This window comes from Sciurus vulgaris (genome assembly GCF_902686455.1).
Source record: "Sciurus vulgaris genome assembly, chromosome: 4".
Classification (NCBI taxonomy): Eukaryota; Metazoa; Chordata; class Mammalia; order Rodentia; family Sciuridae; genus Sciurus; species Sciurus vulgaris.
In genome coordinates, this window is record NC_136464.1 from 183,953,756 (window position 1) to 183,977,932 (window position 24,177).

Below are 24,177 nucleotides of genomic sequence, written 5' to 3' on the forward strand. Positions count from 1 at the left end.
TTCTGCTGTAGCCCCAGGCATCAGACCTCTGGAACACCCTAATAACGCGGCTGTTTCTCTTCGTGCTGGATTGGGAGTAGGCAAATTTTGGCCCAAGGTCCAATGCAAGCAGTAGCAGGTGTTTTGAGTGGGGTTTTACTGGTGTACACCCACACCCCTGGGTTCCTGTGTCCTGTGGCTCCTTCCCTGTTTCAAAGGCAGGGTTGAGAATTCTGGCACAAACCATAAGGCTCACGGGGCCTAACATCATCCCTGTCTCGCTGTCACAGAGACTGTCCTGAGGGAGAAGGCTCTGCACGGTTTCTCAGCCTGGCCATCTGACACTGGAGCCTTTGTTACAAAGGGATGTCCTGTGTTTCCCTTAGCTCCTTATGTAAAGAGGAGTCTGTAAGATGTGTGAGCCAGTTCATATTTTAAAGGTTTTTACTCTCTGGTAACAAAATGTGCGCTGCCCACCACACGCGTGGTGTGCCTTGCTTCAGTTCAGGCAGGAACTGTGCGCCATCGGTTGTCTGCAGCTTGCGTGCTATGCAGAGGATTTGGGAGGCGGCCGACTCAGAAGCCACAGAAACTCCCACCTCCGGAGAGCCAGCACCTTCCTGGGGGGCCCACCCGATGGTGTCCCACACGCCCCCAAAAGGACACCCGCGGCTGGGACTTCTCTTGTTAGCATTGTCCCTAGTGCCCAGTGGCATTGCTTATGTGCTGGCATTGATAGGCTATTATCAGAGGTTACGTGGCGGCAGGAGCTATAGCAAGCCCGGACTCCTCCGAGTGCTGCGGTCCAAAGACATGCTGTATGCTGATGAGCTTGAGCGTTTCCCGCCCGAGTTGCTGATTCCTGTAGGACCCTCATTAATGCCTATTTTAATTGTGTCTCTTTTTGAATTAAGGCTTTCATTGAAGATGTTTATTATCAGTGAATTAATAATACATTTAGATTTCCACAGTATCTCCAATAGCCCACATCTTTTGTCATCTGGACCTACCCATCCAGTATTTACAAATAGCGAAAGTTAGTAATCAAGATTCAATATCTCAATTAGATGCGCAAGTTATTTTTGTCTTAAAATATAAATATCTTAGATTCTAATTCTTTTTTTTAAAAAAATACTTTGTTTTAGTTGTAGGTGGACACAATACCTTTATTTTATGACTCCTTTTTTTTATGTGGTGCTGAGGATCAAACCCGAGGCCTCATGCACGTAAGGCAAGGGCTCTACCTGTGAGCCACAACCCCAGCCCTAGGTTCTGATTCTTAATGTAGCTAATTATTTCTCTTATCACCTAAGCTTCTTGGATAAAAGTAACCTATCATTATTTGCAATGTCTCACAGAAGAGCAACAGGAATTCCACTCTATCACCATTATGATGATATGATCTTAAAATCTGCACATCAACTGCATTTCCTGTCTCCGTGTGATGTGACACAGTGAACATGAGCGTTTGCTGCCACTAAGTTTAATTCCTCACTGTACTAGTGCTCATTCTGTCCTTATAGGTGTCCGTTGGCTGTATTTTAAAATGAATCCTTCCCCCAATTAGCAAACGTCATTAAGTTCAGAGACCAAACCTCATCTTGACGCTACCCGTCAGTCACCGCTTCCAAGTGGCTGTTCACAGAGAAGCAGAGCTGCTCCTGGGGCAGGGATCTCATGTTCGTTGGTTCACAGACGACTGTGATTTCCTTCTGAACTTGTCAGTGACTTGCTGGCCAGTATAATGACAGTAAGACAGTGGAAGGGGATTCACATGCGCCTATCTGAAGAGGCATGCACCTGGGTAAATCATGTCAGAACCGTGGCGGCCACCAAGCTCCATACGACTTTCAGCCATTTTCAAGAAGTGCCTTCTCCATTCTGCAGACAGAGGGAGCAACAGAGCAACCTCTGTTGCCAAGGAGAGTGCCACCTGTTCTAGCTTCCTGTTCCTGTGCAGACCCGGAGGTCAGCGTGGCCCTGACGGGTGCTTGAGGAAGGAGCACATTGCTTTGGGAGTGGATGATTTCACCTCGGTCACAAGGCTTCAAGAGGTCTCTTATTTGGGTTTAAAGAACAAATGAGCATCTGTTCCTCTCAGTTTAACTAAACAAGCTGTTCTTGTACCTGATAAATACAAGCTCTGGTTCAGCCAGTGCATCATGGGATGCACGCTGGCTGAGGAAATAAAGCCCGTCAATTTGCATGTACAGAACTGGCTGTGCCCTGGAGCGTGTGTAGCCGGCTCAGGAAGCAGCAGGACTTGCTGTGGCCATTACTTCAGCTCCACCATGGCCACATCCCCAGGGGCACAGTTTCCCAGCTCTGGTAGAAGGTTCTGGATACTATTGTCACCCATAGGGTTTCTGGTACACAAATAGCTGGGGGTTGTGTCAGAAGGACAAACCTGGAGAAGAAAACAGATGTGTTGGGGGGCCTTTCAGGAAAGGAACTCAGTGCACCTTACATGCTGAGATGGTTTTAATTTGGTTTCGCTTTCATCCACATATTGAATAAATAGAACGTTGTTATACTGCACAAGCAACACGAAGTGGCAGCCAGCTCTCAGTAAGGGAGCCTGCGAGCGTGGTCATGTCAGTTCTCCGCAGATGCCAGTGCATCTATTATCTGCGTGCTGGTGTTGCCCGATCCCAGGAGCTGCACTGTAATTCAGCTCTCTCTTATTATTCATCTGCCATCTGGTGTGGGGTGGAGAGCGGCTTAGTGACAGGAAGAACAGGAATGAAGGCAGTGGCGGGAGGAAGGCAGAACCTCTGGGCAGCGTCGGCCACTGGTCTGGGGTGAGAGGCGATGGAGGAAGTGAGGCCTGCAGGTCCTGGCCACCCACGGCCACGCCTCGCCGTGCTGCTCTGGCACACGCTGCAGCTGGCCAGGGCCTCAGCTCCTGGGAGGGCGCGCACACAGGCCGGAGCCACGGAGTTGCCCCCTGGTTTCCAGGTGATGCTGAGGACTGTGCCAAGCAGAAGCGGCTCCAGATTCAGTTCCTCCGCCTCCTCGTGAGCGCCTTCCGGCTCTGGGTGTCCACCAGCGGTGTTGTGAAAGGCAACTTGGGCCTCAGTTTGGATGCCAGGCTCGCAGGTCTTAACAGTTAACTTTTGGCAAAGAGGCATCAAAACCGCAGCATCAGCAATGACCACCGCTCCGTGGGGAGGCGAGGAGTGTGTGCCCCTCACAGGGATGGCCGTCAGGGAGGGCAAGGGAACAGCAGGGACTCCCCTCCCGCCGCTGTCTGACTGCCTTCCTCACAGACACCATTCTCGCCCCGCTGCCTTCGTCCTTTCGAGGACAGAGGTGAAGAGGGCAGGTTCTGTTTCCACCCTGCATCCCCCGTGATGAAGCAGCAACTGTTTGACTCAGAGCTGATTAGGTGCCAGCTCTGCAGTGGACACAGCCTCTTTCAATGCCATCCTAGGGCCAGCGGGAGAACTCAGGGTTCATATGGAAAAATCTACCGCCATACCTGGACCTGAGAGCCACTTCCTAAACCTTCCTGGTTTCCTTCCTTCCCATCCGCTTCCCAACTCCAGAGAACTACAAGTAGAAGATGGGAAGTCCCCGCACAAGCCAGTCTCCCAGAGTCCCCAGAACCAGCAGGGGCCGAGGTGATGTCCAGGGCTGGTTCTTCCCTCACTGGCTGCTGCCACACACTACCACCTGCCCACAGCATCTTATTTCAAGCCCCGTGGCAAGGTCAGCCGCCTGGAGAGACCACCGTCACCCCTCCGTTCACCCCTGCACTTCACTGCTGCACAAGGCCCAGTGCACAGGGAAGACCTCAAGGCCATATGAATCACACAGCCATGCTTCTACAGGTGACCCCAATTTGGAAGGAGAGGGGAAGTCAGTCTTGACCCATCGCACAGGCACTACGCCTGGGTTGGGGAGGGTAGCATTCCAAAGCCTTCTTCCTTTGGTGGAGCACAGGGTAGACCATAGTGAGAACTCGGGGGGCCTCTTGTGGATCCTGGCAATGTGAAAATAAAATATGGCCCTGCGGGAGGAGACGGGAAGCTCATGGACCTGAGAAGCTCCAGGTGAGGGCACACGGGCACAAAGGACCTTGGCGGGTGAAGGGGTGGACTGATTCACCCCTGGGCGCTGGAAGGAGCCAGCAGGGAAGCTGGACAGACCAAGCCTCCTGCCTGAGCCGAGCAGCCGCAGTGGGGAGGGAGGAGGCTCCAGACGGCACAGGCAGCCTGAACTAAACCACAGTGGACGGTGGGATGGCTGAACCAGAGTCACAGGAAGGAGAGAGCACGTGTGCACGTGAGACGTCACACAGAAGACTCTGTGAACGAGATGATGCTCGACAACTTGGTCCTTTGGCTTTCACGTCCTTCTCCTTAAGAGAAAAAGTTGCAGATCTTCCCTCTCTGATTCATCCCTGCTCTGATCCGACCGCGCCCGCCTGGTGAAATCCATGTCAGCCGTTTCTCCAGTCCTGGTGCTGCCTTTCTTCATCCTTCTCCGGCTTTCTCCATGCACGTCAGTCCTGTTGCTAGGCAGCCGTACCGGCATCCCGCCACTCAGCCTTCCCAGTGCTGGGAATCTACCCTTCCACACCTGTGCTGTGTTTGCCGCAAGAACAGGAACAGGGAGAGCCACACCACAGGCCAGGCAGCTCCTGGGTGGGCGGAACTGCTGTGGCCAGATGGATACGTTTGGGTGTCCATGGCAGGTACAGACACCATGCTGTGCTCCAGGGAAAATATCAAGGGAGAGGTTCTAGAAGAAAGTGTAACCTCATCCTAAAATAGAGTGCACAACAACGAGGATGAGTAGAATGTAGGACTCGTATTCCACAACGTTGCCCGTGAGCTTTGTTAGTTTCCATAGCTTTTGCCGAGGAAAACATCCAACAAACGTTGCCTGCTCCATTTCCCCCTCAAGCCATTGATGGGTTCTTTCATCTGCGCCATGAACCACCAGAGCTGAGCACTTTGGTTTATTCGTCGTCTGCCAAGACCTTGATGCCCTGCATAGTAATGTGTTTCTCCAAGGTCTCAGACATTGTCCAGGACGCCCCTGTCCTTGCAGGGGCTCTTTCATCCCTGCAGGGCTCAGCACTGCCGACCACAGCTGGACTCTGCATCTCACGGCTCTCTCCCACCTACCCTTCCTGTCTTCTCTTCATCCCTCTTGTCTTCTCCTTTAGTCCTCCAACAGGTGGCTCCTAGAACATTCCATGCTTCTTCCCATTCTTCTCTTTTCATCAATTGTCCCCTCTGTTCTTGGGTGATGAGAAGGGAACTGTTTTTCACCAAATGATATTTTGTGGTCCACAATGAAGTAGTTAAAATATGACCATAATGAAAGAAAACCCATAAGGTCCCGAATTAAGAGGGCCACATCTTCCCTGAGGTATGATGCTTTCCACAGCGAGTCATGCTCACATTTGAGTGCCTGCAGGAGAGTTAGAACATCACTCCACACACCTCGGGGTCTAGGCATTTCTAGACAGAATTTCTTGCTCATAATAGGCACGCAATAAATATTTCTTGAGAGATTTAAATGGCTAAGGGGTTGCAGGACACCAAAATAACAGAATTCTCTTTGAGAATGAAGAGATCAATATTCAGCAAACAAACAAGTTCAGAGGAATTGTCTGAGGTTAAAAAATCTTTGATTTTCATTCCTTGCATTATCGTTGCTAGCTTCTCTGTGTCTTCCTCTCAGTCTTTCCCTCTTGAATGAGGGACCTCAAAGTGAATACCACCTGGGGTGTGCTTTCACTTAGGATTTTGTAAGATACCAGAATTTCTGTTATTTTTGTTATCCCATCCTGACGCCGTGAGTGCATGGAGGAGAGGTTGCGTCCTCTGGCCAGCACTCTGTGGATAGTGCCCACATTGAGGACGTTCTTCAGGAACTTTGAACCCTGTCCCCCTGACTACAGATCAGCAACTCAGGAGGCAGAGCGTCATGAAGGAGGGAAGTCAGAAGGAGGCAGAGACACATTCACAGGAAAGGGGAGCCCCTGAAGCCTCCCCTTAAGACTTGAGGACACCAAGTACACCTTTAAAGAAGTTGGCTCAGTTTTCTAAAGGGTCAGCACCAGCCTGTCCAGTCATTGAAAGATCATGGCAGTGAGGAAACCCTCCGCTGACTCGCCAGTGGCCAGGGGCTCTGCGTCTGGCCTTGGGGGCATGGCCGACAGTGGTCCTTGGCTCCTTCTGATGTCGCCTGACTCTGCCCCCTGGGTTCCGACTGGCACTCTTTCCCCCGCCATCCGCACAGCACTGGTCAGGGGAAACCGTTGTTCTTCCCAGGCTGCTTCGTCTCAGTGGATGGTAAAACCATGCGCCCGCCGCTTGGTTTCATCTGCTCTCCCTTGCCCCTTCCACCATTCCATCCATCAGAAGACCCTGTTGGCTCCACCCAAGCCTGTGCCGAGTCCCACGGGTCCTCACTTCTGCTCTGCTGCCATCTTGGTTCCGTGTCCTCACCTGCGCTTGGGAAGGGCCTCCAGTGGTTTCCCGGCTGTCCTGCACCTGAGACAGTCTGCTCTCAGCCTTGCTGCCTCCACCATGCTTTCAGTGCACATGACATGGCTCCACTCCTCCCTGCTCACTCGCAGGACTCAGAGTCACGGCCAAGTCCTGCCGGTCATCTGCAGGCCCACAGCCTTTCCCATGTGTTTATTTTTCTGAGCTCACCTCCTGCACCTCTCTTCCCGCGTCCCCAGCCACACTGGCCTCCTTGATGTTCCTCCGACAGGCATGAATGGTGCTCCCTCAGAGCTTCGGGCCCTCCTTTCCCCTCAGCCTAGAGAAGCCACAGCTTCGTTCCTGTCAGGGATCTGCTCACAGTAGGCGCTTTCTTTCTCTGAATCGTTGACAGCTTGTCTGACACACTTTTTCCTTACTTTTTGGTTCCTTCTGCATGATAGACTGTAACGACTTAGTCTGTTTTGCTCCCCGTACATTCTCCATGCTTGGAAGAGCCCCCGCATGTGCTCCGTGCTCAGTAGTATTGGTGAATTGACTGATGGAGCTGGGATGCAGGGGCCACTGGGACCCAATCCTAGAGGTGGAGCCGATGGCAGTCATTCCCCTTGTTCTAACCCAGGCTGAGACAATAAGAGCCGGTGGACTTGATTTTTACCTTTGGTAGTCAGTTCATTTAAGACAGAGGAAAGGTGGAAGCCTGGGGTCTCCGGTGGACCCAGGCGCCCTGGTCTGGGACAACAGAGGTGAAGGTGTGGAGAGTGAGCACTGGCAAGTCCCACCTGCAGTCGCTCCTTGCTCAGGACACCCTGCTGCTGCAGTTGCATGGCCTCAGTCTCAGATTGACATTCCTGGGCGGCCACTCAGCTCAGTGATAGAATGATCTCGTTCTCCCGTGCTGAAACACCACCTGTGGATGTCAGTCATGTCCCAAAGACACGCTCACCAAGGTCTGGCTGAAACAGGGTCTCTTGCCCCGCCTGAGATGATGTCTTTGTCTTTTCAGTGGAAATGTCAGAACGATACCATTTCAAGTGTCACAAGAACAATATAAAGTGAAAAAAGGCTCTAAGTGCAAGGTTTCTATTCTGACTTGTTAACGCTGTATTCAGATACTTGAATCATAAGAATTAAGTTCTTGGTTATAATTTAAAAGCTCCCAAATGAGACAATTATCAGAGAGAATAAAGAGATCGTTTGAGAGCCTGTGTTTCGCTGCGTAATGGCTGAACGGCGGGCATGCCGGTGCTCCCGAGCACAAACGAGCCTGCTTTCCCCGCGCCGCCCCACAGCCCAGCTGCCTGCAAGCCAGGGCCCCCCTGGAAGTACAGGATGGCTAGCGCTCTTCTCCTGCTCGGTTCTACATGCTCGCTCCTCCTCGCACTTTAGGCCTTTCTGGGGACAGGCAGGCTGTTCTCACCCTGACGGTGGCAACAGGGTGGAGTCAGGGTGCCCTGGGTTCCAATTCCAGTTCAGCCACCGTTATCCCCTGATTGTGGAGCTTTTGAAAGACAGTACCACAACCTGCAGTATGTTTGGAGGCCAGAGGCTGAAAACAGGCGGGACCCTGCTCTCAGAGAGGGGGTGCGGTGCTTGCTGCCCTTCCTGGCTCCTGCTGATGGCCTCAGGCCTTGGTCCTCTTGGTCTGCAGCCACCTCACTTCACCTCCTGCCGCCATGATGTGGTGCTGTGCTGGTGCCTCTTCCTTAAAGACCAGCATGGGATTGAAGTAAGGCCCACACTAATGCTCTCATGGCAACTTGACCACCCTGCAAAGACCCTATTTCCAAAGGTCCATGCTCTTGTCTTTTGGAGAGCAGATCTTCTCCCACACCATCAACTCCCTGTATGTGGGCAACGGACTTCACTTCTCTGACCACCACTCTCTTCTGTCAAGTGGGATTGTCACGCAGGCTCCCTGCATCTGTGAAGAGTGTCGCAGTGACATGAGAAGCGCTCAGCATTCATTCAGTGCCCAGAGCCTGCTGCTGCCCATCCTCCCTCCGCCTACCCAAGCGCAGGCCTCTTGGCACCCATTTGCACCTGCTGCATACAGAGGCGGATGCCACAAAATGCACAAGATGGTCCCTGACCCCAGAGCAATGGGTGCACTTTGAGGACAGATAGGAGTTCGTCTTGAAGGACAGAATTTGCACCTCATCCAGAGAAACACAGGTGGCACTGAGGACGGGTAGAGAATCACTGCCAGGTCATTGCCATGGGCCTCATAGAAAATGTGCTGCAAAGTTTAAGCCTGAGGGTTCGCTTTAGCCCCCTGCCCCAGCTTCTTACCTACACGGAGAGATGGTCTTTTAGGTCGCCTGTCCCCTTCAGCCGCTGGAATGCTACCAGACATAACCCAGGCTTGTGCGTGAGATGTGTGCCGTCACGTGGCCGCTTCGTCTGGTGCTCCCCACTGCCTGGGGCAGCACCCAGCTCCCGACCCTGCTCACTCACAGGCAGGACGCCTGTTTGCCCTGCCCATCTCTCTCCCCCTGGACATCGCCCTTTCTTTTCTGTAGCCACCACAATGTGGTCAGGATAAGACAAAGACACCACCCTGAATGCCTGGTGTATAAGAATTCACCTTCTTAATGACCATCAGAAATTCCCACTGGCTGCCACAGGCTTCGCACATCACTTCGGGTACTGAGTATGATCACGGTGCTGGGCCTGGGGTTCATGCCCTGGCCTCTGACATCAGCTCAGCGTCCAGGCTCTGGTTGTGCCCTCCCCCGCTTTGAGCATGACATAGGAGCAAGGCCTCTCTTTGAGCAGGAGGGCTGCTGCTGGCCTTGGCAGAGTGGTTTTGTCTAGGCCGTGGCTAGCAAGGTGGTAAAGATCCTCCATCCAGGAAAGAGAGCAAACAGAGCTTTCAGTGACATGCGAGGGATTCAAGAAAGGAGATAAGCATGTCTCCTGCTGAGGAGGCGAGCAGGTGTTGTCTTGGTCAGTTCAAGCCACGATGACAAATTTCCGTAGACTGAGCATATGTCTGACAGTCCCAGCAGCTAGAAGCCCAAGACCAAGGTGTCTTCTCACTGTGCCTTCACATGGGGAAGCAGGAGCACTGGTCCCTGCAGTGTCTGCTAAGGATACCATTCCATTCAGGAGCACTCCACCCTCATGACTAGCCAGGGGCCAAAGGCCCTCTCCTACAGCACAGCCCTGAGTAGAGTTTCACCCTGTGACTTTCAGGAGACACTCACTCACTCCATAGCAGGCATGATTTCCCAGTCTGTGTTGCGTGCCAGACACACACGGTTACTGCAGCAGGGGCCCAGGTACAGCCCCTCACTTACCTGCAGGACGTGCAGAGGTAAGGCAGTGCACATGGATCTGACATAGCTGTCTACAGTGCATGACCCCTGCCCTCACAGCCACTCAGAGGGAGGCAAGTGAGTCAGGGTGTGCAGGCAGCTTGCTGGTTCCTGACCACCCGAAGGGAACTGAGCACTTGCTTTAGAAGATGTCAGATTTACTGCTGTGTCCTTACTGTCAGCAGTGAAATATCACAGAGAAAATGACAGAAGACAAGGTCGGAGTTTTGGCATTGATTCCCATCAGCTTGCAGACCCACCTGACCTGGGCATCGTTCTGATCACAAGAATCTGCAGCATACAATGCACAGGCCACTGCTCAGCTGAGGCTCTCCTCCTCCTCCTCCTCCTCCTCCTCCTCCGACTCCTCCTCCGACTCCTCCTCTTCCTCCTCCTGCTCCTTCTCCTCCTCTACCTCCTCCTCCTCCACCTCCTCCTGGGCAGTCTTGCTTATAGGTTAGGTTAAATACCATAAGTGCAAAGGAGTTTTTATATAGACTTTTGGGAATGGGTGCTATACTTTGGGAAGTCATTTTTGAAAAATCTATAAAACTATTATGTTGCTGCAAATTTCAGCTAAGCAATACAAGTCAGTTACTCAGAGGTACTTTCTAAAATGACAATGTACTTTGAGAACATTTAAAACACTCAGTCCCTAATACATGAGGAGGAAGCTATCCTACCCCTCCTTTAAGTAGGATTTGCAGATATTTTCAGGTTCCTTTTCTATTGACTCTAACAACAGCTAGAGTTACTCTCAAATGGTCATAAGAAAGATGCTTGAATTTCTTATGAGGTGTATTTTTTAAAAGCAAATCAAATGTCTAAAGCTAATAAATTTTTATTCTCTTCAAATTCCTTGATATAAATGGTTTATAACACTCTGTGGCAGTTCTAAACATAAATTAAAGGCTTGAAAAATATATCTGACTCATTTGAAAAGTCATCTTTCCCATGAGAGATGGGGTTGTTCACTTTGGGCTGGTGGGTGCACCGGGGACGGGGGCTTGGGGTTCCCGGGACACAGTTGGGAGACTGAGCTGTGATGTGAGGAAGACAGCCCTGTTGAAGGTGCTCATCTGCTCTGCACGTCACTCACTCTCCTGTGTCTGCTGCTTCTGACAGGTACAAGCCACTGGCCGACACACTGCTGCGCCAGGAGCAGGAGCAGCCCGTCGAGGACAGGTGCCGGCTTCTTCTCCAGCAGTGTAAACTGCACGGCTGGCAGGTTGGTGGTCCGCAGGCTGTGGGGTCTCTCTCCAGGGTGGGACTTTGAGGAGTGGGCCGGGTGGTTTCGAGGAGCTGCCGGGTGTTCCTGCCAGAAGCGAGCTCCTTGAGGTGAGGGCTTGGAACAGAATCCAGCCAGCTCCCCGGGGCTCAGTGTCTCCATGATGTGGGGTCTTTGCGTCTCAGCCAGCAGTGAGGCAGTTTAGGAGACTGGCACAGCCACGGTGGTAGGCCCTCCATTTGCCCAGATCCCACATGACCTTGGGGGACATTCGACATCCAAACTGAGCAGTAGAAGCTTCAGAGGGGCGGGACACTGAGGAGCTGGGCTTATCTGCTGGCTCTGCACTGGTACCTGAGGAGCGTTCTCAAGACCGGGATTTGCCAGGCTGGCTCTGGCCCTGTTCAGGCCCTTTCCTGTCTCCCTCTGCCTTGCTTTGTGGTCCACTTGCCATGGCATGGAGCTGCTGCTACCTCAGGCCTCGCTTGGGGGCAGAGGCTTCGCTATGGGGAGCATTTCCCATGGTCTGGGATCCAGGTGAAGTGGAGCCTGGGGTCCAGGGCACTGTCACCAGACCAGTGAAAGGGATGCCACTCGAGATAAAGTGACATGGGGTGTGCCCACCTGGGCAGGGGACAGTTCATGTGTTGTTTCCCCAAAGAGTATCAGAATCCCACCCTTGACTCCCTTTGGGAAGAGGAGATGTGAGGAGAAGGTAACATCAGAGCGGTCCTGGCCATGACAAGGGCCATGTGGAAGTTTGGGCCTTGAAACTCCTGAAAGCACATGGGTGGCAGGCAGCATGGCTGGCAGCCGAGAGCTTCGGTGAAAGAGCAGCCACCGGAAGGCAGACATACCCTCTCTACAGAGTGGCAGGCAGGCGTCTGTGAGAAGAAAGGTGAGATCATCGGTGAGACCAAAAGTGAGGCCTTCCCCCCAGTGGTACCAACAGCTGGTTCTGAACTGCAGGCTGGGTCTGAATGTGTCCCCAGCCCGCTGCAGGTCACCGCACACTCGTGTGTCCCTGACCAGGACAAAGAGCCTGGCATCGGCACTGCTGAGTCACGACTTCATTGTTCCACCCAGTCCCTTTCTTTGCTATCTTTCTTCTAACTAATAATGGAAGTTGAACTTTAAATAACAGTCTGAAGGAGGAAGCTTACTCACTCTGTGCTCAGAGATGCGCAGCAGTGCCAGAAGACTGGATAAAGAAGGAAGGAGGAGGGGAGACTACTAACGGGACTGATGTCAGCGAGCCACGCTGAAGTCGCTGACATGGATGTGGGATGCACGGATCCTGTGATTACCAGGCTGTAGGCAGCCGGAGTCACTTCAACTGATTCATCCCTGGAATCTTTTAATAAGCAGTTGTGGAGTAAGGGTTCAGGAATAGCCTAATACCAAGACTTTCTTATGGTACCTTTTTCCTCTATAGAATGCTCACAGATGAGGCGTGTCTGTGTGTATGTATGTATACACATGTGGCTTCACATGGATGCATGCATTTTCACGCCTAGGGCGAGAGGAAGGGAATCTGGAGCAGTTCTTCTGTGAGGACAGCCCTGAGCAGGGTGCCCCAGCCCGCTGTGAGGGAGGGTCTGGCTGTGGAGCAGGCTGGGAGTCATGCTAGCGCACACCGGCCACTGTGGTTCCTTCTGGATCTGTGTTTGTGCTGGGATACTTGAGGCAGCAGCTGAGGATGGCACGAAATTGGAACGCACATAAGAACTTTGAAAAAGAACATCATAAGTTTAAAAATGGGAAAGTGTTTCCCTTTCATTGCAGAAATCCATTTTCTCCTCGTTTTTTAATTCCACACAAAGAGGCTGAAAATACAAAATGAGAGAGAGAGACTGCGGGAGAGCGTCCTCCATTCATTCCTAGAGATGTTGCTCTCCTGTTCCGTGTCCTCCCGCTGAGGACCGCTGCCCTCCTGCCGCTTCTTCAGGGCAGAAACTTTCACATAACTTATGCCATGAGGAAAGTAATGGGCTCCATAGAAATAAAGCTCATTCACGTTTCACTTGTACATTAGGCGCGAAGCGATTTTTGTTAAAAAAATAAAAAATCACTTATTCCTGACCCTGCACTCCGACTCCTCAGTTTCAGAAGGAAAGCACGTGTTCCAGATGTGGGGATCGCTGCAGGGTGCTGCTGTGGACTCTGCTGTGCCTCGTCCATCATGTGACAGCTAGTATGGAGCTGTCCGACTGCAGCTGCAGTCAGGCAGGGACGGACAGCTAGAGCACCTGCAGCATCGCGGCCAGTGGCCAAGGGTCCCGCTGCTTTTATTTAGCAGCCAGTGCTGATGCTTTGGCCCTCAATACTTAGCATGAAATTAGTGGCTGTTCTTTCCCATGTTTTTATAAAAGCAATGCTAGAGGAGAGAAGAGATTGGAGTCTTTTTTTTCTGTGTGAACCTGCATTTGGTCTTAGCTAGAAATTCAATTCTCTTAAACAAAAACATTAGCCATTTATTGCCATTATAGGGGTTCTTGGAGATCTTGTAGGTTTTGTCATCCTTCCCTAATTCAGTCAGACGCTGTTGAAGGACAGCCTGAAGTGGTCAGCTCCCTAGTGACCACACTCTGTCCATTGTGACAGTTGACAGACATCAGCGTCTCCTGTCCCAGGCGAGGGCAGACATGCCTGCCCTCTGCTGTTGGCTTTGCACACGCCTTACACCTGCTCTCCACCCTTTGGGCACACGTGTGTTCCCGGGCGTGCCAGTTGCTCTTCATGTGCTCCTGAGTTTGGAGTCCGCAGAGAGGAGCTTGTAGTACCACGTAAGTCAGAATGCCTCCCATCCACACGTGTGCTACAGCCAGTCAGAACTTCTCGTACTTGGTTTAGTTTGAGCCTAAAAACAATTCCACGCAGGAAGAGGAAAGCAGCAGGTGTGTAGTATTGTCCCAAGATCCGGGGAAATGAAACCTCCGAGGGTCCTCACCTGGAGGTCAGCACGCTGAAGAAGCAGTCGGTGAGGCGGAGGTTTACTCCGTGGGAAGGCCACCTCTCTGAGGCCAGCTCATGACCCTTCCTATGCTGTGCTCTTTCCTCTGCACTCAGCTCAATCTGTAATGCACCACCTGAAGTCATTCTGTCCAAACAGGGGGACTGGAAGGCCTGGGTCATGCTCCACAGTCCTGCTGTGATGGAAGCACCTGTGCCTTGCCCTCCTGCCTGGGCAGCGGCTCCCTGTGTCTGGCTTGTGCCAGGTGGGGAGGGAAACCCACGGGACTCCTCCTGCTGCAGGCCGACTGCATCAGAAGCCTCCCCAGCCCAGCTGCCAGCCCAGAGCACGGAGCATTTCCACATCCTTCCCAGCTGTATTTTGGAAAGAAGTGGAGACGTGGAAGGTGGGGCAGGGGTGAGGGGAAGGGGAGGAGGAGGCGGCGGAGGAGGAGGACTGCAATCGCGTGAGGTTCGACATCAACTCGAGTTGAGAGCCAAGATCTAGATGCCACCCAGCCACCTGGAGCGAACAAGGCGGGAGGCAGTTCTCCCTGGAGATGCGAGTCAGGTTGGAGTTGCCTTGCGTTCCCTGCTTGAGCAAAGGCAGTTTGAAACATCTCTCTGCAATGGTGTGAGCTCAGCAGCTCGCAGCTGGCAGACACCCATGGTGCACTGTGCGGTCGCCCCCCCCCTGCTGGCTGGCCCCACCGCCCCAGGGCCTGCCTTGGCCCTCCCTACACCTAGCCAAGGGCCACCAGCCCTCCTCCAGCACCACTGCTTCTTCAGAAGGGACCCTGTCTGTCGCTTGCCAGCCGTCTTTCCACCCGAGGGGCGGAAGGACATAGCACAGGCTCTAGCCTACCCATATGAATAGGAAGCTACCAAATAATAGTCCATCTTTTATATAAATACATAAGTACATATGAAATTTTAAAATCTAACATAATACACAACAAAATCCTAACTTGTAATACCTAGGAAACTTTTTTAAGCTGAGAATCAGATGTAAATTTGGTTTATAACTCTGTTTATAAATGTATTCATGCATTATTTCCATGATTAAAAACGATTTTAAAATGTCTAACTATTACATCAGTATACCTGTGATGTAGGTTATGGTATTAGGCCAAAATGATTATTCAAAGCATATTAGAGAAAAGTGCTTTTGCTTTCTGAGAGCTGATTTCCACGCTGTGCTCCACACAGCCAGCCCTTAATGCTCAAAGGCAGCCTCGGGCCTCGCGCAGGGTTGGACCTGTAGCCACAGGTGGTGGTGGGCTCTGGGTGTTACTGTTCCCTTATACTCAAAATAGTCATTTCCACTGCATTTGTTTTTTTTAAAAAGTAAAGAAAGTCAGATGCAGTGGTGGCTGGGAGGACCTCCCTCTTACTGGTGTGTCATCAGAGTTGGCGAAGGAATGGCATGTTTAAAAGCACAGTGGGCCAGTCAGAGCTGTGTCCTTTTTGACAAAACAAAATTTGGCTAACTTAGGAGAAGTGGAAGTTTCTTGAAGTGACTTGAATAGAATCTACATGACTCACTTCTAGGGCTGTTTGCTGTTCCACCAGATATATTTTTCTTTATGAAGCAGAGTCCGTGAATCACTTCATTTGTAGAAAAATGATCCAAATACTTTGAATCAAGTCGTAGTTTGAAAACAGTTAAGGCGCTATTTGTTAACATTCACTGTTTGTTTTATCATCATCGCTATCATGTCTTATTTATCTAAATAGACACATTTTTAAATTCAGGGCTATTTTAGGTGGCTTTGAGAGTCTTCGTTCCCCGTCTCTGGGCCTTGCACCCACGCTTTCTGCCCCACCTGCCCCAAGCAGCAGGAAGGAGCCCGGCAGGCTTTGAGCTGCATGTGGAACATGCTCATTGTGCATGTTATGTCATTTATGTAAAATGAAAACCTTTGAGACTCATTCTTAGTGGAAAAATAAGTGGTATAATCTGATTTTCACACATTTTCTGTGCATCTCCTGGTTATAGGACGGTTTCTGCTGTGTGGTTATTTGAATGCTATATTCATTTTCCAGCCATCTGGAGGGATGACGGATAGAGAAACAAATCTGTCGGAGCGGGTTCCTGCATTGCCGGGGTACCACTCAGAACAGGGCTGGGAGCTCGGGGGGATCAGCGCAGGGGGGCAGGTAGCTTCACCCAGGGAAGGAGCATGGTCAGGGGACACTTGCAATTGAGGTTCCTACCATTTCCTGATGGAGGGAACTGTGGCCCAGTAAACAGGCGTCCTGTGTGGCCCCTGTGAGGCAGGTGCCCCTGACATCTATTGCCAGAGGTGGCAGAAGAGCAGTTCAGGGTCAGTTCTGGAGATTACCCTTGTCACTAAAGGATGAGTCAGACCCAGGGATGCTTCTGAGGACTCATCAGAGTAAGAGATAGAACCAGAACTTCACCTGCACCCCAGTGGCCCACGCGGTACGATCCCCACGTGCAGTTGCACCTGTGTGAGAGACAGAGCCGAGGAAGTACCCACCACACTGACCCAAGACCAGCCCTCGCTTTAATGAGATACGCTTTTCCTATTTGTTTGTTCACTAAGGAGGATCGTCACTGTCGTCGTCTTCATGTGACTCTCGTGGGACCGTCTAGATTCATTATGTGTCACTGTAAAATATGCCATCTTTAAAGGATTTGCTCACACAGTGCTGAGAAGTACAAGATTAACATTTTACCATAACCTTAAATAAAATCAGCTGGGCAAAGGATTTATTATTTCATTAGCCTAAAGTAGTATAGTAGAGAAAAGATAATAAAAGTAGCAGCCAAGAGCTGCTGCCGTTTTAACCACGCCTGCTCTTCTGCATCTTCTGAGAGGAGACACTCGTGTTGGGGCCCTGGCTCTTATTAGTACCGTAAATTTATTTTATTACTCCAGGAGCACTCCATAAATCAGCTGTAATACAAGCTAGAAAATAGCCTATGAAATCATCCTTCCCTTTGTATTCCTTATCTTTTTCTGGAACGATCAATGTCGAAAAAGTAAACACTAAGGATTTAAGAGTATCTCTTGAAACAATGTATATTCTAACTGAAATTGCCACATATATGTATAATTCAGTTTCTTTTTTATTTTTGCTTATACGGAACACATACCATGGACAGATATATCAACACACTTTTGTTAGAAAAATAGTGTGTGTTCTTGATAAGAAAATTTAAAAATAGAAAAAAAATTAAAGAAGAAACTTTCCAGAACTAAATTACTGAGAGAGAACTCCGAATGTTTGGTGTGTTCACCCCTCAGCTTTAAAAAATATATTATGTGTGTGTGACTTCTACCACATCTCTCCCCCTTTGCACCCTGAGCTTCATGAGGACAGACCCCACACATTTTCCTCTGTGCATGTGTCCTTCCCTGACATGACCCCTAGGGTCTGGCACATATTAGACAGTCAACCAGTATTTGTTGAATGAATGTAGGCATGAGCGAGCCTCCTGCTTGGGATCACACTTTCCCTTTGGAAGTGCAGGCATCTGCAGTCAAGTTTGGGTGACGTGTGACAGTTTCTTCCTCTAAAGTAACTTTATAGCTTTCATCTCAGCTTCATTATGCAGAAGGCTTAGAATACTATCTGGCACTAAGTAATTGCTAAATAAAAACTGTGGCTCTGCCTAATCCAAGTTTCATCTCTTAGAAATTGGTCTAATCTCTTCTCCTTCAGACTTACTGACTGATTGATTCAGCAACATTTATTAAGCGCCTTTATATTCCTGAAGTTACACGTGGTGATCATGATGCCTTAGAGTCCAGTGGGGGGCAAGGACCAGGGGAAATAAGCAAGCCCAGATGAGGATCCACACAAGCAGGGAAGCAGCAAGGACTCCATGGTGGTAAATCAATTTAGATAGGCGCTGGGACAGGGCAGTTGGGTCCAGGGAGGAGCAGAGTGTGCTGAGACCTGAAATGCAGGCTGTCACAGAGAACTGGTAGTGAAGCTACCAGAGAACCAGGTGAAGTGGGAGGAATAACGCTGGGAGCAGAGATCCTCAGTCTTTGTTTTTTGACTAATTGTCTTGCAAAGGAGAAAAATTTGTGAAAATTTAGTTCTGGGGAGGCAAAAACATCTTTGCTATACAATGATCAATTGTTCAAAGATTAATACTACTGGACAGTAAGCAGCTCTTAACAGCTCAAAAATGCTATTCCTGCTTATGCCAATCGACTCTATCTCTGCGATTTCCCCAATTCCAGCTTTATATTTTACAAGCACTTTTGAGCCCCTCTTATGCTCCAGAAGTCTTACGGTAGTTCAGGTGTTTTGCCCATCAAGTTCCAGTTTCACCCACCAGGAGAAAAACCGCCATGAAGAGTGTGTTAGGGGCAGCCGGGGATCTTGGATGAGATGAGGTTCTGTTTGACGTTCCCTGGGGAGCTACCAAGGAGCTTCAGAGAGGACAGCACCAGGACCTGCTTCACGCTTTGAACATGCTTATATTTAAACAAGAACTGGGCCAGGAAGCCAGTTGGCAGGCTGCTACCAGAGAGAGCAGTGGTGGGCAGAGCAGAGGGGGCAGAGGAGGCGGGTGTGGAGGACAGCGCTGCAGGTGGCCGTTAGTAAGCACAACTGCTGAAGATCAGGGACTCAAACAGCAGAGTCTCTTTTCAAACCCAAATGTGAGTGCAGATCAGGAATATACTCCAGCTTCTCTTAAGAAAAATGAATTTGCTGCAAAAAATTACATGAAAATTCCAAATGATGAAAAAGACTCAGCCCTTCCAAGATGGAAAGCAAAAGATAGCTCACCAAGATCAATGTGAGTCTCGAATGAAACACAGTTGCACCACCGCCGTGAATTTGAAAATTCAGCAAGCCACTTAAGGATTTCTGAATATCTAAAAATATTCCTGAGGGCAGGCCATGGAAGGTCAGATGCCCAGGGTGAAGTGCCACAGGCCTTGGGGTTTAGGAGTAAAGCAAACATGGAGACAAGCCAGCCAGGAGCACGTAGGTGCCAGGGACATTGCCCTGGTTAGCAGGCAGGCTGCGGTTATGTTTATGCCACTCCTAATCTCTGTCACATGCCCCTTCCACGGGTCAGGCAGTAATTATTGACATTACTGGGCCCATTTGGTTGAAAACTAAAGATGAGGAGTACCCTGTAAATGAATCTGTTAGCTCATCACGTGTGTTGCCTCTGAAGCTCATGGTCCTGTTGGCGTGGCTCTGGTTTGCTTTTTACAATGTGTCTTTGGGAACAGGGGGTTTTTAACACTCTTGACCCTCATTGATATGGTTCCCATAGAGAGGTAAAACGGGATCACACAGTGAGTGATTCACCAGCAAGCTCAAAACAGCGCTTTTTACTCATCCCTGCCTGCTGTGCAGGCCACACTCTTCTAGGTGAGAGTAATTAATTTTTCCTAACCTATAATTATATGTAATTCAAGCCAAACCACCTTCTTCAAATACCAGAAGATACAGGACTCTATGAGATATGTGTGGCTGTAATTATCTTCTCTGTGTTGAAGTTAAACTTCAAGAATAGTCTATTTATAACGAAAAGAACTTGCATTTTGGTATAAATGTATCCTTTGAGGATGTTTAAAAGTACATTCAGACATTCAGAACCAGGCTGCACATCCAAACATCCTTTCCCTGGGTTTCCAAAGCTACCGTGGACACGGAGCATGCTGCGACAGCAGAAGCACAGGCGGGGGCTCCCCTGGAATTCCGCGGATCCAGGCATCGGGAGGGGGCAGTGCAGGCGGGGCTGAGCGTGGCTGGAGAGGAGAGCCTTGCCTGGGTGGGTGCTCTGCCCAGCCTCCTGACGCAGTGGCACCAGGGGACCTTTACCCCGATCCCTGTGGCACCGGGCCTGCCCTTGCAAATGTCTGCCTCGTGAATGAATGAAGGAATGGATAGATACACGGACGTACAGTACAGAGAGATGCGGGATGACAGATGAGTCGTGTGAGACAAGGAGAATCAACCTCCGAATCCTAGGGAAGCGTGAGGAGGGGCCAGGGATGGCTGGTCCTGGGCGGAGTCCTGTGCGGGGAACACATGGCAGTGCTGGGGCTTGGAGCATGCTTGTCTTGGGAAGGGATGACCTGATAGGCACAGAAGCTGTTTGCAGGGTAAAAATAGAAAGAACAGTGCTTTAAAGAGAGCAATGACATTCTCAGATCAGCAGGAAGGAAACAGCTCTGAGGGAGAGCTCCCCGACATCAGGGCACTGGAAGAGAGCGCACTGTTCAGCTGCTTCTCGGAGGCTGGGAGCAGATTTCCACTGGAAGGGTGCTTTGCGAGGTGCCAGGGCATCCTTCTGGAGTGCTAAGGCTACCGCGAGAGAAGATGACCGCTTTAATGCAGCTGCGACGCAGCTGTCCTGTCCTGCTCCAAGTATTTGCTAGAACGATGCTCAGGCTTACAGAGCAAGGGAGAAGAAAATGTTTAAGTGAATTCTGAATAGTAAGAAACAATTCATAATGAAATGTTCCCATTAAAATAAATCTGCATTAACAGTACGTTCCAGTAGTTACCAGCACAGGGCTGCCATCCAGCACCACACCACAGTGTTGAAGCCACAGGACTCCCTGCAGCTGGGGCGGGCCCAGGAGGAGTGCAGGACGAGCTCTCCAGGGCCGTTCTGCTGGATCGAATGGCCGAGAGTGGCCTGGAGCTCCCTCTTCAGAGATCTGTGAATGTCGTGTTATGGAGGCTGTGAAGGCCGACCTCAAAAACTGCCTTGTACAGCCTGGGGCCAAACAGAGGCATCAAGTTCCCAGAAGATTAGTAGATTGGGGACATGGTTCAAGATGAGTTAAAGGACAGGTAAAGAATAGAGAATAAGTTAAGTTTTGGACTTAGATCTACAATAATCCTATGCACCAGAGGTATTGAAATTTCAAATTATGAAATATGAAATTTAACATCTTTATTTATTGAATCACATTAGATGTATTTTAATAAAATTAGTCAAACAGCTTTAGCAGATTTAAAGTGATTAAGATTTATTTTAAATGAACACTTTTTTAAAGATCTGAGCTCATGTTATATAGCTATAGAGAATTCTTTTGGGAATTCTTCCTTCTCTATCTTATTAATCCATTTATTTTAATTTCTTTCACCTTAATATATCTAAATTGTGATCCTATATTTTCAGTATTGTCCCAGACCATAAATACCACATTGTTAAGTTGCATAGTATATAAATAATGACACAACCAAGATACAGAGCTGCTACAGGTTATACAAGGCACATTAGTGACACAATAAACTATTAAAATGAATTCATTATTATAAGGTACACACTGAGCTGAGAGTTCACTAAGTCATGTGGGTTTCAAAGGATGAACAGGGGGGGCTTACCCAGGGACAGGTGCAGAGAGAAGAATTGAAGGAAAAAGAATGGTATATGTGGATCCTGAGGAGAAAACAATTTCCCAGTAAACAATGTGATAAATATTAGGACTAGTTAAGCCCAAGTGTATTCAATAAGTTCTGGAGATTTGCTGTACAATATTGTGCCTATAACTATTGAATTGTACACTTAAAAATTTGTTAAGAGGGTAGATCTCATGTTAAGGATGCTTGCATAGTTAAAAATAAGAGTAGAAGAGAGAAGGGAAGAAAGGCTCAAGAGGACTATTCTTAAGAAAGTCTAATAACTATTTTAAAGACTTGAACATCATCCTGAAAATTCTGACAAATCATTATTATTAAGTAATTTTAGGAAAATAGAAAATAACAGGTTAAGGTCTAGAAAGATCATTGCAAAGATAGTTGAGGAAGAATCCACGTAACCCTAGACAGTTTCTGGAGATGGAAATATCAATAGACCTATGACTTAATGGGGCCCAAAGGAAAGGGGCAAACAGACTGGTATGACACTTGGGGGGTTCCGGGTGTCTCCATTAACCCAGAAGGGAGATGTGGGCCAGGATGTGAGAAGAAATGGTATTTGTAAAGACCTTGGGACTGAGGTACACGAGGAGCTTCCTGGGAGGTGGTCCTGTCAATCACTGGGGTAGGAACACAGGACAAGAATCCTACTTGCAGGAAGAGGAAAACACAGGAGGCTCGAGCCGATGAAACATTGATAAAAATGTGTGCACTGGGAGATGATTTACACAGAGCTCGATGCAGGAATTAGATGAACCTACAGATTAATGAGTATTGTGTAGCCAAAGTTTTTGGTAATGAGCTCATCCAGGGAGAGTGTAGAAACTAAGAGGAGGATCTCATGAGAACTCAGAGGATGGCTAACATTTCACCAGGGAGCAAAAAATGTAGGCACCTGTGACAAACACTGAACAGAGGTGGCAGACACAGAAAAGGGGACCAGGGAGTTGTCACAGGAGGCAAGCTTCAAGAGAAGAGAATGACTGTGTGGCATGGTCTGCAGACCACAGTCATGCCACCCTTGTCAGAAATGGAGAATCCTGAGCTGCATCCCAGCCTCCTGAATCCGTGTCTGTATGTGAACAGGTCCTAGGAGGTCAACATGCATCTTGCAGTTGGAGATGGTCTCGTGTCAAGAATATCTGCATATTTTCCTCTGGAGCCCAGAGGGTCCAGACTAATGGCCTGTCCAGCCCTAACCTGCTGTGTGAACACCTGACTCTAAATGCACCCTTTCTTCTTCCTTAGCACAGAGGCAGAGCCAGGTGCCCTCCAAGACCTGACACTACCTGGGATGTAGGCACCCTCTCTCTTTTCTCCCCTTTGTGGGTGTGGAGTCCTTTCAGTCTCCTCTGAGGGTATAGTTCCTTGGGTGAAATTGCACCGTCATTTCAAAATGATTTTTAGTTACTTTTCTGAACCACCCATGCATAAACTAAAACCCTTTCTGTCCTTTGAATTAGTGCAGCCTTCTTTGGTCAAAGCAGAGCCTCGTGACCGAAACTTTCCTCAACTTACCAACAAGGGAAACTATTACTCATTGAAGTCTTTAGGAACAGCAAGCAAATGTGCCAAATTAGTCAAATGTAGGATACAAATAATATATGTGTCATCACATCCGGAAGAATTCCTGGGTATACCAAGATGAGGGCTGACAGTATTTTTCTGTATTAACAATATGTTAGATTGTTTCTACATTAGTCATTTTTCCCAGTTTCATTAAGGCAGAGAAAAGTGTGCATCATATAAACCCTCAAAGGATAATAGCTATAATTTTTCTTTGTAAACGCTGTTTCAAAGGTATTGCCAGAAACACACTGTACTCTTAAAATTGTACTAAAAAAAAAGAAGAAGAGGCGGAAGCGCTTCTCAGGATCCCTTGATCTCTCTACTGACGCAGCCCCCGTGCCACCCACGCCCCGTCACCACGCGCCTCCATTTGTCTGCTCCCACGGCCTACACCTCTTTAAAATCCCTGAAGACTGTAGCAATAATTGGAGCTTTGGAAGTCATCAATGACAATTTTGTTTAATCCTTTAAAATCTTTCACTTCAAAAAAAAATGTCCTAATGGTTTCTAATGAAAGAGCAATGTCTGATTCATCGATGGCTCACTCTTACAGGGGTCAGAGCAACATTTACGTTCCTATCTCAGGTAAGAACACTCTGCCCCACAGTGCACAGCTCGGGACAGGAGCTCCTCCTCTCCTCTTCCCCATGAGCATGCATCAGAACCAAGGACAGGGTGGACCTTGACTTACAGTATTCCCTGGAGCACCCTGGGACACGGGTCATTCATTCCATGGGACATGAACGAGGGCCAGCACATTTCCCAGTCAGTGCCACCAATATTCAGTGTGGCTCCCGGAACATATGGCAGTCATGTGATCTAGTCTGGGTTTCCCTGCCACATAGTCAGACCATGTCTTCATTCATCACCAGCATCAATGCAAATGGAGTCCCAAGTTCAGAAGGGTTTCTGAAGACAAACTCAAAAATACTAATTGATTGCTAATTTCCTTCTTCTAAGAGAAGACACACTTCAAAGAGCATCTCCAAATATTGCCAACTCCACAAATAAATTTTAGAGTGCAGGATAATATGAATCCATTGGATACCTGCAAAGCGAGCTCGACTAGTTGAATGAGGATTTTTTGGAAACCACCTGAGGGTCACGACAGCACCCCCCTCCACACAGGAGCCTGGGGCCTCAGCCAGGCAGACCTGATAGGCACCAGGACACCAGAGCCCAGCAGCAGCTCCTGGAGCAGGGCTACCCTTCCTGCTGTCTCCTCCTGGCACTCCACCACCCCTTCCCCTGCTGGTACCCACAGGACTCCCAGCTCTCCGTCAGG

At 49.4% G+C, this 24,177-nt stretch overlaps 1 protein-coding gene across 4 annotated transcripts in view; it reads left to right on the top strand.

The window, feature by feature from the left end:
* MYO16 (myosin XVI) overlaps positions 1 to 24,177 on the top strand; it is a 551,974-nt gene that overhangs the window by 458,908 nt on the left and 68,889 nt on the right. For all 4 annotated transcript variants that reach the window (XM_079137420.1, XM_079137419.1, XM_079137417.1 and 1 more), the window contains one exon: positions 10,892 to 10,994. In XM_079137420.1, the coding sequence (XP_078993546.1) occupies positions 10,892 to 10,994 (103 nt within the window). The remainder of the gene's footprint in view (positions 1 to 10,891; positions 10,995 to 24,177) is intronic.